The sequence below is a fragment of the Ranitomeya variabilis genome, chromosome 1 (assembly GCF_051348905.1).
Source record: "Ranitomeya variabilis isolate aRanVar5 chromosome 1, aRanVar5.hap1, whole genome shotgun sequence".
NCBI lineage: Eukaryota > Metazoa > Chordata > Amphibia > Anura > Dendrobatidae > Ranitomeya > Ranitomeya variabilis.
Genome location: NC_135232.1, coordinates 256,639,469 through 256,658,666, shown reverse-complemented (window position 1 = coordinate 256,658,666; position 19,198 = coordinate 256,639,469). Strand labels below are relative to the sequence as shown.

The window sequence follows — 19,198 nt, the reverse complement described above, 5'->3', positions numbered from 1 at the left end:
GTTGACCAGTGATTTCTTTTTTTTCCAACAATTTTTTTTTTTTTTTTTTTTTTTTTTTTTAGGGACCACCTCACATTTAAAGTCCCTTTGAGGGGTCTGTGTGATAGAAGATACCCAAAAGTGACACCATTCCAAAAACTGCACCCCTGAAGGTGCTCAAAACCACATTCAAGACGTTTATTAATCCTTCACATGAATTTTTAGAAGGTGGAAAAATAAAAAATAAAAATCAATATTTAACTTTTTTTTTCACAAAAAAAATAATTTAGACCAATGTTTTATTTTCACAAGGGCAACAGGAAAGAGATTGACCCTGAAATTTCTTGTGCAATTTCTCCTGAGCATGCGGATACACCATATGTGGGGAAAAAAACACTGTTTGGGCGCACGGCAGGGCTCAGAAGGGAAGGTGCACAATTTGACCTGTTAAATGCAAAATTTGCTGGAATAATTAGCGGACGCCATGTCACGTTTGTCGAGCCCCTGATGTGCCTAAACAGTGGAAATCCTCCCACAAGTGACACCATTTTGGAAACTAGGCCCCTCAAGGATTTTATCGCTTGCTACTCCAGTTTGCATTGGGTGCTCGGTATGTACCAGATATCACGGGTGCTCGAGTGTCATGCTTGAGTCCCTGCCCCGCATGCTTCACAGCTGTTAGACACCCAAAAACAAAATACATGCGGGGATCCATGATACTCCGTGTATACCCGAGAACCTGATGTAAACTTGAGTAGCGAGCACATGGGCTCAACACTAGCAGTCATATCATAATTTATTTTTTTTTACTTTTGAAAAAAAGCCCAATTCTAACACACCCTAACCCAACCCTATCCCCAACTGCAAAGAATGGAAACAATGAAGAAATTTTTTTTTTACATTTTTATCTAACTAAGGGGGTGACAAAGGAGGGGGGGGGGGGGTGTTGATTCATTATTTTTGTTATTTTGATCGCTATGATAGGGTCTATCACAGTGATCAAAAAGGACCAATAGGAAAAATTTCCTTTTGTTGCCGGGTGCCGGCAGATCTCAGCGGGCGCACTGCGCATGCGCCTGCCATTTTTTTTTCCACGAAGATAATGCTGGGGGACGGAGCAGGAGAGACTGAGGTGGCGGAGGTACTGGAGGTCTAGGGGGGCATCATTTCTCTCTCCTCCGACATGTATATCATGTCAGAAGAAAGAGAAATCATTGAAACAGCCAACACTTTTTTGTGATCATAGCTACTCAGTGAATAACGGCGATCACGTAATCATACATCGGCAAATCTGGCCCTGATCATGTTCTCTGGGGTCTCCGCTACCCCCAGTAGCAGAGACATCATAGATTTTCCGACTTCGGGGGGGGCTACGGCCTTATTTCCGATCGCCGTTTTAAAGGGAATAAGTACCCTTACCAGCTGCCGTTTTAATGCAAATCGGAGGTTGCTAAGGGGTGAAGCAAGAGGGACCACTATCCAAACAACACCTTGAAGAGCAAGGAGATCTCCGAACAAGTCAGGGTCAAAGTTGTTCAGAAGTACAAGTCAGGGTTGGGTTATAAGAATTATCCCAATCTCTGATTATCCCCCGGAGCACCCTCAAATCCATGATCATCAAATGGAAAAAACAAACCTGCCAAGAAACGGCCTCCCAACAAAACTCTCAGCCCAGGCAAGGAGGGCATTAATCAGAGAGGCAGCACAGAGACCAAAGGTAACCCTGAAGGAGCTGCAGAGGTCCCAAGCACAAACTGGAGTATTTTTCCATACGACAACAATAAGCTGTATGGAAGAGTGGGCAGAAAAAAACCTTTATTTACAAAAAAAAAAAAATTTGTAATGCTCATATTGAACTTGCCAAAAGACATGTCGGGGACTCCACAACTGTATGGAGGAAGGTGCGGTGGTCAGATGAGATTAAAACTGACCTTTTTAGCCACCAAGGTAAATGCTGTGTCTGGTGCCAATCCAACATAGCTCCTCATGGTGGTGGCAGCAGCATGCTGTGGTGATGTTTTTCGGCAACACAGACAGGGAATATGGTCCTAGTCGAGGGGAAGATGGATGGTGCGAAATACAGAGATATTCTTAAGCATAACCTCTTTCAGTCTGTCAGTTATTTGAGACTGGACAAAGGTTCACCTTCCAACAAAACAATTACCCAAAGCATACTGCTAAAGAAACACTCGAGCGGTTTAAGGGAAAATTAATGTTTTGGAGTGGCCTAGTCAAGACCCAGACCTTAATTTAGTTAAGAATCTGTGGTAAAACTTTGAAGATAGCTGTTCAACAAAGGAAACCCTCTAACTTGAAGGAGTGGGAGCAGTTTTGCCATGAGAAATGGGCAAAAATCCCAGTGGCCGGATATGGAAAGCTCATAGAGACTTATTCAAAGTGACTTGCAGCTGCAATTACCACAAAAAGGAGGCTCTACAAAGTGCTGATGTTAGGGTGGGGGTGAATAGTTAAGCACACTGAAATCTTCAGTAATTTTTTTCCTCATTGTTGTTTGCTTCACAATGAAAAGAAAACCAAATGCTCACAGTTGTAAACATGGTCTTTACATTAACAGATGCAAACCCTCAAAAAAAAAAAAAAAAAAAAAAATAGTGAAATTCCAGGTTGTGAGGTAGCAAAACATTACAAATTCCAAGGGGGGTGGTAATAGTGTCATTGTAAAGTTTAGCAAAACTATTTAGGCTATGTGCACACGTTGCGGATTGGTGTGTGGATTTTTCCAAACTGCTTTTGCAAAATCCGCACGTAAACCGCACTGCAAATTACCAGCGGATTTACCGTGGTTTTTGTGCGGATTCCACCTGCGGTTTTACACCTGCGGATTCCTATTGAGGAGCAGGTGTAAACCGCTGCAGAATCTGCACAAAGAATTGACATGCTACGGAAAAAACACCGCTGTGTTTCCGCGCATTTTTTTCAGCAGCATGTGCACTGCGGATTTTGTTTTCCATACGTTTACATGGTACTGTACAACGCATGGAAAACAGCTGCACATCTGCAGCATCGAATCCGCAGCAAGAGCCGCAACGTGTGCACATAGCCTAAAAGGGTAGTCCAAACGCCAAGTCATTTTCATTCTAAATCACTATCTATTTAGCGCCATAATGTAAACTATTTTATGAGTCATCAGTGATGCAGGTTTTAGGGGCTGGGCTAGTCCCAGAACGATGTGCACGATGACAGCGCACTCTGTTGCTGGCACAGATCAGCAATAACGAGCTGGTAACAGAGCGCGTTGTCAGAATACCCAGTGTGCAGAGACCTGCGCCGTCCCCGCAAGTGATGTCCCTGGTCTCTGTACACCGGGTATTATGACATCATTCTATTGCCAGTAACACCGAGCACGCTGTCATTGTGCATATTGCGCAGTGTACAGCACACAGGGACTAGCCTAGCCCCTGAAACGAGCATCACTGAAAATTACTTGTCCTTCGGTTACCTAGGAAAATAAATATGTACACATAAAATATATAGTAAACTTTTCTCTGGGTCATGTCACATTCATTTGCAATGTGGACTTTAATCCTAAGAAGGTAGAGAAGCTAGGTCTACAGCAATCATACAATTAGAAAACATGAATGTCAGGTACATCATAATAGAAAATGTATAAATTAGTTACTTATACATTGAAATAGTCTCACTGGAGCTGCAGTTAAATAAATGAACATCATACATTCAAAAGTTTTTATTTTCTGGCTTTAGATAAATATAAAAACACCATGTACTCACTTGCCAGAATGCTGATGGTCTAAAGCACTCACATGACAATGTTATGAGATCACTGGCAGACACTACATCACACCAATGCTGACAGTCCGAGAGGAGAGTATATGGTATTTTTCTTTTATATGGGCACTGTTGCATTTAACAACGGGTTGTCAGGGATATCACTATGCAAATTAAACATTCTCCAACTTTTTTTTTTTTACACTATACTTACTTTCCTCACTGTTAACAAGATATTAATTTGCTGCTAGAGAATGAGAATGTTCTAGTTTCAAAGGATAGCAACCACTGGCGTAACTAGAGTCTGATGGGCCCCAATGTAAGATTTGCACTGGCCACCCACATGTTTGTCAGATGCCCCTTGTAGATTTCTAAATCCTATAAGGACATAAAAATGGCACCTCCCCCTATTATGTAGTAATGTCCCCCATCTTGGGCTCCTTTCTGGTACACGTCCCCCCAACCTGGGACCATCCTCGTACACATGTCCCCATCCTAGGCCAGTCCTGGTATACATGTCCCCCATCCTGGTATATACGTTATGTCCCTTATCCTGGTCTCCATCCTGGTAAGTATGTTCTCCATCCTAATATATATGTTGACCATTCTGCACCTGTTCTTAAATGCATAGGGAAACATTTTTTTTCTACTTACCTTCCCTCACCTACACAGAGTTCTCTTCTGAAGCAGGCAGTTGACTTCAGCTGCTGGTTTCTGATTGGCACTGTGTATTGCAGTTCTGTGCCGCAATACACTTCACCTGAATGTGCATCTGAGGATGCACATCCAGTTGAAGCTTGCGCTGGCAGGCCACTCACCCGCGTGGGCCCTGTAGCAACCTCTGCAATCACGATCGTTACACCCCTGCTAGGAACCAACTACTCAGTTACTCCTATTCTCATCTGAGAAGAAGACACAACTGTATCTAGCCTAGCCAATTCTTAGACCAAAACACGAGCAGCTACACAAATTTCTGGTGCAGTTTGCTACAAAGTCGCAGTCCACTAGATTCAAAGTTGACCTGCTTACATGCATTATATAAACTGGATGCAATGGTATTCAGTTCTCTGCCTAGAGCAGGACTGGCTACATCGGTTTACAGGACATCAACAGGAGTGTGTTAATTCACAGCAACAAAGTAAAAAAATGGTGAGGAACTTAAAACAAAACAAAAAAAAAAAACCCTGATCCAGCCTTAATGACTGACTGGAGTAACATTTCTGGTGTAAGAAATGCCGCTACTTTCCATTAATTTGATGGGCCGACGTAGACTTCCCAGTTCCTCCCCAGCTCCACTTATTTTGTCAGAGCTGCTTGAAACTGAAAACAGCAAAAGTCACTAACTTTTGGCACAACGCCACATTTTCTAGAGTAAACACTTTGAAGCATCTGCCCCAAAAGTATATTACAAAGTTGCAGAGCTTCTTTTTGGTTTAAAGAAAAAAAAAAAAAAAAATCACACAAACACCAAAAGGTTACAACAAGCTTCCAGCAGGATGACAATTTTAAAGAACGCCTAAACCTTGCAGAGTGTTCTGGCAACAATAGTCGATTGTTCTCAAGTCTAACATGACCTGTAATAGAATATCCTTGTTTAAAAAAAAACAAAGACAAAAGAACACAAGGTGCCATTGCTAGGGATATACGTTCAAATAATTCTGGAGGTATAGAGAGAATATATTAGATTTCCTTAAGGTGATATTTCACCTATAGTGAAAGTCGCAAAGATTAACACAAATCACTGGTCTTTATTGTTTTGCTGGGTTCACACGCTGAGGACGTACCACGGTTTAGATGTGCCCATAATATGCCTCAAAAAGCTTGTAAACAGTAACTTGTATTTGATCTTCTAGATTTTAAAGAGTTTTAACATTTTGTTTCCATAAATTGGTAGTTTCTGCTTGGCTGATCTTTCATTATCAAAATTCTCAATTCACAAATAAAATCTGACTTCAGTGAGTACAGGCTTTACCATTACTGAGATGGGAGCAGCTGGTGCTCATAAAGTTCTATGGCAAAAGGGAAGGAGGAGCTAAAAGCTAACCGAGACATTCTGCTGCAAGTTCACCTATAACAAACAGGAAACTCCATCAATTGGTGTGACCCCTCCCCAAGATCGGATGTACATGTACAGTGCAAGTTGTGAGCAGGCGGCACACAGTCAGTACTGCCTCTAACAACTGTTAACCTGATAAATGCCGCTGCTCCACGCACCCATTGCCCCCGCCCCCGGAGGCACTGATGGGTTGCTATAGTAGTAAGGGGTCTGCTGAAGAACCCTGTGTCTGCCATCATGGTGCTCCTCAAACTTCCAAAGGAGAATTTCCTTTGGCTGGATTTCAGAAGACACCATAAACAAAACAAAAAAAAATTGCTGTATTTGGGTAGCCACAGAAAAATTAAATAAGTGACCAAAAAACATCATATTTATCCAAAAATGGTGTCAAAAACATTTTTCCACCACTAAAATAATAAATCTGGACAATTTTCTCCATAATCGTAATGACCTGGAGAATCATGATGCCAGGTCAGTTTTACAACACAACGAAAGAATTAAAATTAAAACCCCCCCAAAAAACAGTAGGGATTACATTTTTTTTTTCCCACAATTTCACTGCACTTAGATTTTCGTTCCCGTTTTCCAATGACAGTTTGATAATACAAATGTCATTCAAAAAGCATAACTTGTCTGGAAAAAAAAAAAACAAGCCCCCACCATATGTCAATATGCAAAGAAAAAAAAAAGTTATGGCTTTTGGAAGAAGGAAAATGTAAAAATTGAAATGCAAAAATGAAAACTGTTGCTGGAAGGGGTTACATTTATTTGCACCTTAATGCACTCTGATACTACAGGTAAACTGCCGTATTGCTGCATGACCATTACTAAAGCTGATTTTTGGCTTCAATCTATAAATCCATTCATTTTTCATTTTTCTCCTGAACATTAATGTAACCTGTGACGGGCGTATTAATCAGTCAGTCTCGGAGACAAGGCTAGAAAAGAAATTCTTTGTGAAATCTGCTCCAGTAAACAGTCCAAAATGAGCAGCAACTTTACCTTACAGGAGATACTTAGAATTCATATTTGCAGATTTCTATATTTAGTGCCATATGACATTTTTTAGCATCTAGGCGTTTGTTTGCACTCGAGACATGGCAAATTCCACGCTCGCAACAAATGACATTTACAAGTTCTTGCCCAGCAACTTCTAACAGCATCCAGCTGTAATGTCTACAACAAAGCTGGGAGAATCGAAGCCCTTGGTTCCACTACACTAGGGTCACAGTTTGTTTTTTTAGCAGAATTTTAAAGATAAACACCTCTAAGACTCTTCTAAAAAATGCTTCAAATACTTTTTACTCTTCCTAAACATTTCAATATGAAATCCACTTTGCTGTTCATAGCATTATTTTGTTCCCCTAGACAAGATTTTGAAAAAAAAACAACCTGTAAAACGAAGACATGACCTGTCAATTCATTGAGGCGCGATTTGCTTCAAATTCGACATTATCAAGTCAAAGGGCTGCAAAACACCATATGGGAAGACACAAACACCTCCAATAGGAGCATTTCTTGATTCTAATTGAATTTTTGTTTTTTAATTTTAAGGTCTCTAAAAAAAGTCTGTAGAAACCTAAGATTAATTGTCTATTGGGCTCTTAATGTCGGCTGGACCCGCTGATATTGACAGGTTTGGCCGACAATCTAATGTGTATGGGAGCGCCAGATGACTGATGGCCGGTGAAGATGTCGATCAGATGTCTGATTTTGGACTGCTGGTCCCATTCTCCCATTGATAGGCCACCAACCAACGTGTTAAGAGACTCACAGAGAACAAAGGAACACTTGGGTCAAACGAGCACTCGTGTATGGGAGAGCTGGCTGAGATAGCTGCCAACCGAATGGCCTGCAGAACCATCGTTGGGGGCCGTTAGACATATCTGCTGGTATATAGAAATGATTCAACCAGGCTGCAGCATGCTCCAGGAGGAAAGCATGGAGCAGGGAAAGTGTGTTTTACACATGATGGAGCAGATTTACCTACTGTCTGAACAGAGTAAACTTACACTAAATAATCATACAATGCAGCACTTTTATCACAATGGCTTATACTGGGTGAGAAATCTAAATAATTTTCAGACAATGCTGTCTACGTTTACACCACCTATTAATTAGTTTACTTTAGGCCTTATTCAGATGTCCATTTTTTCCCCAAGTTAAGGTTCTAAGTTGTTTTCACAGATAAAACATGTACTCATTGTAAGCTATGGAACTGGTCACATGTCCGTTATTTTCCACAACACAAGTTTTCGCTAAAAAATAATCACAGAGAGGGGTCTGTTAATGATCTGTGATTAGCAATACAAGTCTATGAGTCTGAGAAATGCACACAGATGGCATTAGCGTACAGTCCGAGATAAACATTGTTAGGGTATGTGCACACAATCGGTAAATGCTGGAGGTTGGACAATGCGTACTTATGCAGCGTCCAACCAGCAGGGTCCAGATATTACGGCAAAGTGGATGAGATTTCAAGAAATCCTATGTCCACAGACGCCTGCTGCTTACCCACGGCGACAGACATGCGGCGCGTCTTCCCAGACTGCAGCATGTCAAGAAATTTCACCAATAGAATGTATTGAACGTGGTAAATACACACGGTTTAGTGAACACATGCGGATTCACCTGGGTTCAATAGGTGGCAGCACTTTGGACGCAGCGAACATACACGGCATCCAAAGCGCTGCCACCTCCGGATTATGGACATCCAGCCTAATAAATAGGAGAAACTTTGTAATTTATAATTCATGCCTGAATATCACTGATTAAAACACTAAAAACTGAAATATTGATGAAAATCTGTTGAAAAACACTGATGACATTTGACAGTTTTTGACTTATGTGAAAAATCGCTGAAGTCTGAACAAGACCAAAAGACCTTTTAGAGCACACTTCACTAATATAATCTCAGCCAGGAATGTTTGACTCTAATATGCCGCGCTGCAGCTTTTCATAGAAGAACGTACTTTGCGAGGCCTTGGAGACAGAGCCATGCTGCACACACTAGTCGGAAAGGCAGGTTCCCAGCAATTTCTCACTGCCCACTGCCCTGGTGTAACAGATCTCTGCCTATATGTGCATGTAGTATTGTGAGGAAGAAGGGAGACACAAGCGCTAAATAGGGTCTTATCCCACAGATAGAGTAAGCGATTTGACAGAAAACTGCTCACCTGGTGTTAGGTATTCAAAGCATGTGTAGGTAATGGCTGCCGCAGATCCACAAGTCGGTCACCGACTGAATAAAACAGAACTCTGCAAAGGAATACGTGGATTTCGTCCAGCTTGCCCAAATTATGAGATTCCAGAAAGTTATTTAAGTTTGTCAGTGGTTTATTCTACGCATTTCAAGGTTTTTTGCGTAGAATAAACCACTGACAAACTTTAAAAAAACTTTCTGTAATCTCATAATTTGGGCAGCACGGACGAAATCCACGTATTCCTTTGCAGAGTTCTATATGTGAATGTAAGCAGAGACCTGTTAATCCAGGGTAGGAAGAGGAGACTAGGCTATACTGCAGCTTCTAAAGTACGTTTTTCTCTGAAACACCCCAGTGTGGATTGGGCAGCATGTATCTGCTGCAAGCTTCCCCTCAGTGAGCGAGATCAACCAGCTAAATGCAGCTTGTGCATTTCCATAGATTTGCATGGACTAATTACACCAGATATAGTCAGAATTTAAAGAGGACATTAAAACGTATAACTTCTACTATACAATTGTCTAAGGGTCACTTCCGTCTTTCTGTCTGTCTGTCCTTCTGTCTGTCACGGATATTCATTGGTCGCGGCCTCTGTCTCTCATGGAATCCAAGTCGCTGATTGGTCTCGCCAGCTGCCTGTCATAGCTGCCGCGACCAATCAGCGACGGCCACAGTCTGATTAGTCCCTCCCTACTCCCCTGCAGTCAGTGCCCGGAGCCCGCTCCATACTCCCCGCAGTCACCGCTCACACAGGGTTAATGCCAGCGGTAACGGACCGTGTTATGCCGCGGGTAACTCACTCCATTACCGCCGCTATTAACCCTGTGTCACCAAGTTTTTACTATTGATGCTGCCTATGCAATAGTAAAAAGATCTAATGTTAAAAATAAAAATCATTATATACTCACCTACGCCGCTTTCCCCGCTCCTCGCAATGCTCCGGTGACCGCTCCATGCAAGCGGCAGGTTCCGGTGGCAAGGATCTTCCATGACGAGAAGGACCTTCCATGACGTCACGGTCATGTGACCGCGACGTCATCACACCCTGGGACCGGAAGTTGCCGCCTGCACCGCACACAGGCGACAGAACTACAAGGGGCCCTCGAAAGGTGAGTATATGTTTATTTTTTATTTTTTTAACCTGTGACATACGTGGCTGGGCAATATACTACGTGGCTCTGTGCTGTATACATCGCTGTGCAATACACTACGTGGCTCTGTGCTGTATACTACGTGGGCTGTGCTATATACTACGTGGGCTGTGCTATATACTACGTGGGCTGTGCTATATACTACGTGGGCTGTGCTATATACTACGTGGGCTGTGCTATATACTACGTGGGCTGTGCTATATACTACGTGGGCTGTGCTATATACTACGTGGGCTGTGCTATATACTACGTGGGCTGTGCTATATACTACGTGGGCTGTGCTATATACTACGTGGGCTGTGCTATATACTACGTGGGCTGTGCTATATACTACGTGGGCTGTGCTATATACTACGTGGGCTGTGCTATATACTACGTGGGCTGTGCTATATACTACGTGGGCTGTGCTATATACTACGTGGGCTGTGCTATATACTACGTGGGCTGTGCTATATACTACGTGGGCTGTGCTATATACTACGTGGGCTGTGCTATATACTACGTGGGCTGTGCTATATACTACGTGGGCTGTGCTATATACTACGTGGGCTGTGCTATATACTACGTGGGCTGTGCTATATACTACGTGGGCTGTGCTATATACTACGTGGGCTGTGCTATATACTACGTGGGCTGTGCTATATACTACGTGGGCTGTGCTATATACTACGTGGGCTGTGCTATATACTACGTGGGCTGTGCTATATACTACGTGGGCTGTGCTATATACTACGTGGACATGCATATTCTAGAATAGCCGATGCGTTAGAATCGGGCCACCATCTAGTTATAATATAAACACAGAACATTCGAACAGCACTTTACCAACAGGTGGGTGCACGCCTCCCAGACAAGATATCCAAGACTTGCCTCAATCCAGACATAGGAAAAAATGCAGGCAGCACTCCATAGCTTAAAGGTGAAAAAAATATGGTTTTATTTCAAACCCACATGCCGCAGGTTTGAAATAAAACCACATTTTTTTCACCTTTATGGAGTGCTGCCTGCATTTTTTCCTATAACTTTATAATATTACATATTTATAAAATGTCACATAAAACTAACAATAATAAGAGCTCAAAAATATTCATCAAGAACCAAATTAATAAAAAAAAAACATAAAAATTATCACTTACCATCCTCTCCGTTTCTTCTGCTAATTTCTATCCTGGCACCTAACACTTCCACTTGGTTACCAGAAATGTCATTTCCAGTCACAGTGCCAAATAAGACACCAGGTGATTCGGACACAGGCTGCATGAACGCACTTCTTTACGGGTTGTTTTGCTATGCTATATATGGAAAAGTCTTGATTTGATGTTTCTTCTGTCTTTTACTATGTTTTGTTAATGTCATGTGAGATCCTGGATGACCACACAGGGCTGGCTGCCATACAGGGACTGACAGGGCAGTGGACAGACACCACAGAAGTACTGGCACTTTTAGGCTATGGGTTCCCTGGAAAACAGAAGCATTGTATCCATGAGCACCAGAACAGATAATGATTATACATGTCAAGATAAAAACTATGAACAGAGAAGGTCATAGTATGTAACTAGAACAATGTCTGAACAAAGGCTTGAGCCATGACATGCCGTTAATAACGGGTTAGGATGTGACATGTAGTAATACAATAGATATATGAGAGTAGAGGGTGTGATATGTAGTAATACACTAGATATATGACAGTAGAGGGTGTGATATGTAGTAATACACTAGATATATGACAGTAGAGGGTGTGATATGTAGTAATACACTAGATATATGACAGTAGAGGGTGTGATATGTAGTAATACACTAGATATATGACAGTAGAGGGTGTGATATGTAGTAATACACTAGATATATGACAGTAGAGGGTGTGATATGTAGTAATACACTAGATATATGACAGTAGAGGGTGTGATATGTAGTAATACACTAGATATATGACAGTAGGGGGTGTGATATGTAGTAATACACTAGATATATGACAGTAGAGGGTGTGATATGTAGTAATACACTAGACATATGACAGTAGAGGGTGTGATATGTAGTAATACACTAGATATATGACAGTAGGGGGTGTGATATGTAGTAATACACTAGATAAATGACAGTAGAGGGTGTGATGTGTAGTAATACACTAGATATATGACAGTAGGGGGTGTGATGTGTAGTAATACACTAGATATATGACAGTAGAGGGTGTGATATGTAGTAATACACTAGATATATAATAGTAGGGGGTGTGATATGTAGTAATACACTAGATATATGACAGTAGAGGGTGTGATGTGTAGTAATACACTAGATATATGACAGTAGGGGGTGTGATGTGTAGTAATACACTAGACATATGACAGTAGAGGGTGTGATATGTAGTAATACACTAGATATATAATAGTAGGGGGTGTGATATGTAGTAATACACTAGATATATGACAGTAGAGGGTGTGATGTGTAGTAATACACTAGATATATGACAGTAGGGGGTGTGATGTGTAGTAATACACTAGATATATAATAGTAGGGGGTGTGATATGTAGCAATACACTAGATATATGACAGTAGGGGGTGTGATGTGTAGTAATACACTAGATATGATAGTAGGGGGTGTGATATGTAGTAATACACTAGATATATGACAGTAGAGGTGTGATATGTAGTAATACACTAGATATATGATAGTAGGGGGTGTGATGTGTAGTAATACACTAGATATATGATAGTAGGGGGTGTGATATGTAGTAACACACTAGATATATGACAGTAGGGGGTGTGATGTGTAGTAATACACTAGATATATGACAGTAGAGGTGTGATATGTAGTAACACACTAGATATATGATAGTAGGGGGTGTGATATGTAGTAACACACTAGATATATGACAGTAGGGGGTGTGATGTGTAGTAATACACTAGATATATGACAGTAGAGGTGTGATATGTAGTAATACACTAGATATATGACAGTAGGGGGTGTGATGTGTAGTAATACACTAGATATATGACAGTAGGGGGTGTGATGTGTAGTAATACACTAGATATATGACAGTAGGGGGTGTGATATGTAGTAATACACTAGATATATGACAGTAGGGGGTGTGATGTGTAATAATACACTAGATATATGACAGTAGGGGGTGTGATGTGTAGTAATACACTAGATATATGATAGTAGGGGGTGTGATATGTAGTAATACACTAGATATATGACAGTAGGGGGTGTGATATGTAGTAATACACTAGATATATGACAGTAGGGGGTGTGATATGTAGTAATACACTAGATATATGACAGTAGAGGGTGTGATATGTAGTAATACACTAGATATATGACAGTAGAGGGTGTGATGTGTAGTAATACACTAGATATATGACAGTAGGGGGTGTGATGTGTAGTAATACACTAGATATATGACAGTAGGGGGTGTGATGTGTAGTAATACACTAGATATATTACAGTAGGGGGTGTGATGTGTAGTAATACACTAGATATATGACAGTAGGGGGTGTGATGTGTAGTAATACACTAGATATATGACAGTAGGGGGTGTGCTGTGTAGTAATACACTAGATATATGACAGTAGAGGTGTGATATGTAGTAATACACTAGATATATGACAGTAGAGGGTGTGATATGTAGTAATACACTAGATATATGACAGTAGAGGTGTGATATGTAGTAATACACTAGATATATGACAGTAGAGGTGTGATATGTAGTAATACACTAGATATATGACAGTAGAGGGTGTGATATGTAGTAATACACTAGATATATGATAGTAGGGGGTGTGATATGTAGTAATACACTAGATATATGACAGTAGGGGGTGTGATGTGTAGTAATACACTAGATATATGACAGTAGAGGTGTGATGTGTAGTAATACACTAGATATATGACAGTAGAGGTGTGATGTGTAGTAATACACTAGATATATGATAGTAGGGGGTGTGATATGTAGTAATACACTAGATATATGACAGTAGGGGGTGTGATGTGTAGTAATACACTAGATATATGACAGTAGAGGTGTGATATGTAGTAATACACTAGATATATGACAGTAGAGGTGTGATATGTAGTAATACACTAGATATATGACAGTAGAGGTGTGATATGTAGTAATACACTAGATATATGATGAGTATGTTATGATGCAGCAGACACCTGGGTGGCACAGTCAGACGTGACATGGGTAATCACTATGTGACAGGGCAGATACAGCAGAGGACATGGCAGTGACTTGGCCCCACTAATATATGACGATTATACTCACCCGCCATGAGCAGCCCCTCGTCACTGGCTACAGTCACTCGGCTCCTGCACCTCTGCCTCTCCCATCAGACGTGGCTCTTGGTGACCGGCCCGGTGTCTATATGTTTTCCATTCCACTAGGAAACGTCAGATCCCGGAACCATTAGCCGTGCACGGTGCTGTACTGAGCCGTGAGAAAGAGCAGACAGCGGAGCAGCGGACCCGGGCAGCCCGAGGCTGAGGTTACAGGGGAACACAATAACAAGCACCCAGTAGCGGCCACGTCGCTTTCCCTATAGTATCAGCTGTGTAATGTTTCCGGGAGGAAGACAACGCCAGCTGCACGAAGAGCTTCCGGTGCCAGCTGAAACAAGAGGAGGGCTTTTTGGTTAACTTGTTCGGTGCCTGGCGTAAATCACAGTTCCTGCAGCCTGCTGCCAGTGCAACACAAGCAGGAGAGCGGCATTCCCCTCATACAGTGAGCTTAGGATACTGACGGCACCATTAGGCCATGTTCACACTTTGCGGGTTTTACCGCGGATCCGCAGCTTTTTTGCATCTGCGGGTCTGCAGCAGTTTCCATTGCGTTTACATTTACATGTAAACCCTATGGAAACAGCAATCCGCTGTGCACATGCTGCGGGAAAAACCGCGCAGAAACGCAGCGGTTTACAAACCGCAGCATAATCCCTGCGATTCTGCACCCATAGGAATGCATTGATCCGCTAACTTCCCGCATGGGGCCGTGCCCACGATGCGGGAAGTAAGCGGATCATGTGCAGATGGTACCCGGGGTGGAGGAGAGGAGACTCTCCTCCAGGCCCTGGGAACCATATTAGTGTAAAAAAAAAATAATTACAATAAAAAATGATGATATACTCACCTCTCAGCGCTGCCCGCGGCCGTCCGGTCTCAGGGTTGGTGTGCGAGCAGGACCTGCGGTGACGTCACGAAGGTCCTTCTCGCACAGCATCTTTGGAACCAGACCGCCGCGTGCAGCGCCGAGGAGATCCGGAGATCGGAGGGTGAGTATAAACCATTTTTTTTATTATTTTTAACATTACTATTGATGCTGCTGCATATTGCTGCATATGCAGCATCAATAGTATAGGGGTAAAACCCGCAGCGGAAACTGGAAGACAAACCGCGATAAATCTGCAGGGATAACCGCAGCGGTTTTGCCCTGCAGATTTATCAAATCCGCTGCGGGAGAACCCGCAGAGCACACCGCAAAGTGTGCACATAGCCTTAGCCGTGCATGAACCCTGAAGCAACCAATGGGAACCATTGCGCAAGGCAATTTTATTTCCCACCCCTGAATACAGAGGCCACACCCCAAACCCGCCCCTGCTTACATATCATATACCTCTATACAAGAGCAGCAGGAGCCACAGGTTAGAGACCTCTGCAAACAGGTGTGCAGCAAGAAAGATGGCCTGCCATGACTGCGAGGGTCAGGTCACCCCAGGACATAACATTGCATGGCCACAAAGCAATACAGAGCCAGCAACAACTATATATCATAAAAAGAAGCAGAAGTTTAAAAAGTATTTTATTAATATTTACAACTTTTCATCATTTTTGTTGCCCAGTTACTGTGTCCCTCTTCTTTGGACAGTGTCCCTGGTTGTTTATTCCTCTGGGTGTTATGTGGTCTTCGACGTTGTGTGTATTAGAGCAGCGGGCCTGTGTACAGCCACCACGAGACCAGCGGGGGGCAAGAGGGTGAAGGATGTTGGGAGCCATCGCCGGAGTGTTGTGTGCTATATCTGTGTGCATTTAGGTGTAGCCATATAAATGGCCCACCCAAAAAAGTTTGACTCATCACTGAACATAATGTTCTGTATAAACTGAGGGTCCTGTTCCAATTTTTGTTTTGCCCATTCTACAAATTCAGCACGCAGATCTGGGTCCTCCTCGTTGAGATGCTGCAGCAGCTGAATTTTGTAAGGGTGCCATTTGTGAGTAGCTTATATAAGTCGAAGGGTTGTTCGACTGATGCCAGATTGGCGCACTGAATTTGCAGAATGAGCAAAACAAAAATTGGAACAGAACTCTCAGTTTACACAGAACATTATGTTCAGTGATGAGGTAAACTTTTTTGGGTGGGCCACTTATATGGATACACCTAAATAACACGGGAATGGTGACAGTTTTCTTGCGTAGGGTGTCTTGTATTGAAATCTGCTGCGCCTGCGCTGTAAGTTCCCATCATGTGATGTGAGTCGAAGGGCAGCGCAAACTGCACATGCTCGAAAAAGGAACTTACAGCGCAGGAGCCGGGGACATTAATGAAGGCAGAGAAGGCGGCGCCCAGCATACGGAGGGGCTGAGTGATGGCTGGGAGGCGTTTGTGTCCGGGGCGAAAAGACGTGCCCCCGGACAGACTAAAGGTATGGCGGGCAAATTATAAAAAGTAATATTGCAGCGTTGGAAGGGACCCCCGAAAAAAGAAAAAAGAGCCACCTTCACAGAATGCAGCATTAGTGCTGCACAAGGTGGCTCGGGTGGGGGGACAGATTCCCTTTAATTACAGTAAAGATTAAAACAACCAAATCCCTCAATATCACCGTGTACATGCTAAAAACATATTTACAATACTTCGTACTAAAACAATCATATTAAATTTGTCATTAAAACCTGTTGAGCTCTTTACCCCTGTGTGCATGATCTACCTGGCCTCTCTCCTTAGCCAGAGTTTATGGATGTTCTCGAAAACGGACAAAATGCGACCGGATTGTTTTCCCAATGTAGTAGAAACCGCAGGGGCAACAGTTTATGGAGGTCACTGCCCTGGGTTGGCATATTCACCCTTTCTCTCTTACTCTTACTGTCTCACTTATTCATTCTCGTCTGGACTATTGTAACTCTCTACTAATCGGCCTCCCTCTTACCAAACTCTCCCCGCTCCAATCTGTCCTGAATGCTGCTGCCAGGATCATATTCCTCACCAACCGTTACACCGATGCCTCTACCTTGTGCCAGTCATTACATTGGCTACCCATCCACTCCAGAATCCAGTACAAAACTACTACCCTCATCCACAAAGCACTCCATGGCTCAGCACCACCCTACATCTCCTCTCTGGTCTCAGTCTACCACCCTACCCTTGCCCTCCGCTCCGCTAATGACCTCAGGTTAGCATCCTCAATAATCAGAACCTCCCACTCCCGTCTCCAAGACTTTACACGTGCTGCGCCGATTCTTTGGAATGCACTACCTAGGTTAATACAATTAATCCCCAATCCCCACAGTTTTAAGCGTGCCCTAAAAACTCATTTGTTCAGACTGGCCTACCGCCTCAATGCATTAACCTAACCATCCCTGTGTGGCCCATTCAAAAATTTAAAAAAATCAGGTTCCTCTCATCATGTTCTCATACACTTTATGCAGTTAATAGCCCTCTGTGTCTGTACTGCTACATACTTAGGCAGTTAATTGGTTCATGCAGCTTTACATGAACACCCGAGCCTTACACTATGGCTGGTCCAAATAACTTTTCCTCATAGTTTGTAAGCTTGCGAGCAAGGCCCTCATTCCTACTGGTATCTGTTTTGAACTGTGATTTCTGTTATGCTGTAATGTCTATTGTCTGTACAAGTCCCCTCTATAATTTGTAAAGCGCTGCGGAATATGTTGGCGCTATATAAATAAAAATTATTATTATTATTATTCTAGTCCCGCAAAGCATAAATCATCAGGGTTACTGTAGCGCATCCGTCCCTCTCTGCTCCCTGGTCCTTACCTGTGGTCTTGGGGTCGACTCTTCTGCGTGGTACCCGGCAGTGATGCCGGTCTCCGGGGGCTTCCTTCCCATCTCCCACATTGTCTGCCTCTGCTGCTGCTTCCTAGATTCTGCACGCACCCCGCAGGTCTCTGGGCTCATCTCTAAGGGCGCGCGTGTGCACTCCAGGTCTCTTAAAAAGACAGCCCACCATTTTCGAAATTGCTTTCAGCCAACGGCTGAGTGTCTCGTACTATTTCAGGCACCTCAGCTCTTACGGAGGTGCCTGAGCAACAAGTGTTTCCTGTTGCTTGTTCTCAGGCTCCTGTGCCTGTGTGTTATGCCCTGCTCTAAGGCCGGTTTCACACTTGCGTTTGTAGCAGCTGCGGAGGGCTGCGGACTTCCTCCGTGAAGCCCCGCCCTCTGCAGCTAGCTCCGCCTATTTTTGCATGCGGCCGGCATGCGGCCTGTGTATCTATATTTAACATTAGGTATGCAGGTCGTGCCGCAGTATGCGGATGCTTCCGCATGCGTCGTTTTGACGATGCGGAGACCTTTTTTTTTTTTTCCGCATACTGCGGCACGACCTGCGTACCTAATGTTAAATATAGGTACACAGGCCGCATGCCGGCCGCATGCAGAAATAGGCGGAGCTAGCGGCAGAGGGCGGGGCTTCACGGAGGAAGTCCGCAGCCCTCCGCAGCTGCTACAAACGCAAGTGTGAAAGTAGCCTAACCTTGCTAATACTGGTTTGTTTCCTCAGATTTTCCACCGTGGTTTCCCATGCCTTCCGGGACTACGCCAGCACCACCTGCAGCTCTCCGTGCCTACTGTCGCCTGTTACCTGCCAGAGCCGCATATCTTCTGCCTGATTCTCCACTACTTTCATGTACCTGCCTGCCCGCTAGTCCGGCCGAGTCAGCTTCCACGTACCCAGGGTCTAACTGGAGGTAGCACCTTGTGTTTCCTGAACTTCCATTCTGACCCTGTTCGAGGGGTCTTACTACGGGAGTCCGGGGTTCGCTTAGTCATCCCCGTTCGGAGCCCCTTGGGTAGTGGTCCCATAGTGTCACGAAAATTTCAATAAGCGAA

At 43.3% G+C, this 19,198-nt stretch overlaps 1 protein-coding gene across 2 annotated transcripts in view; it reads right to left on the bottom strand.

The window, feature by feature from the left end:
* GOLGA3 (golgin A3) overlaps positions 1-14,734 on the bottom strand; it is a 74,419-nt gene extending 59,685 nt beyond the window's left edge. The window contains exons 1-2 of one of the 2 annotated variants that reach the window (XM_077293366.1): positions 14,405-14,734; positions 11,273-11,594 (exon numbers count right to left, since the gene is read on the bottom strand). In XM_077293366.1, the coding sequence (XP_077149481.1) occupies positions 11,273-11,396 (124 nt within the window). In that variant the 5' untranslated portion in view covers positions 11,397-11,594; positions 14,405-14,734. The remainder of the gene's footprint in view (positions 1-11,272; positions 11,595-14,404) is intronic. The other variant, XM_077293367.1, reaches the window with a different exon arrangement.
* Positions 14,735-19,198: the final 4,464 nt, after the last annotated feature.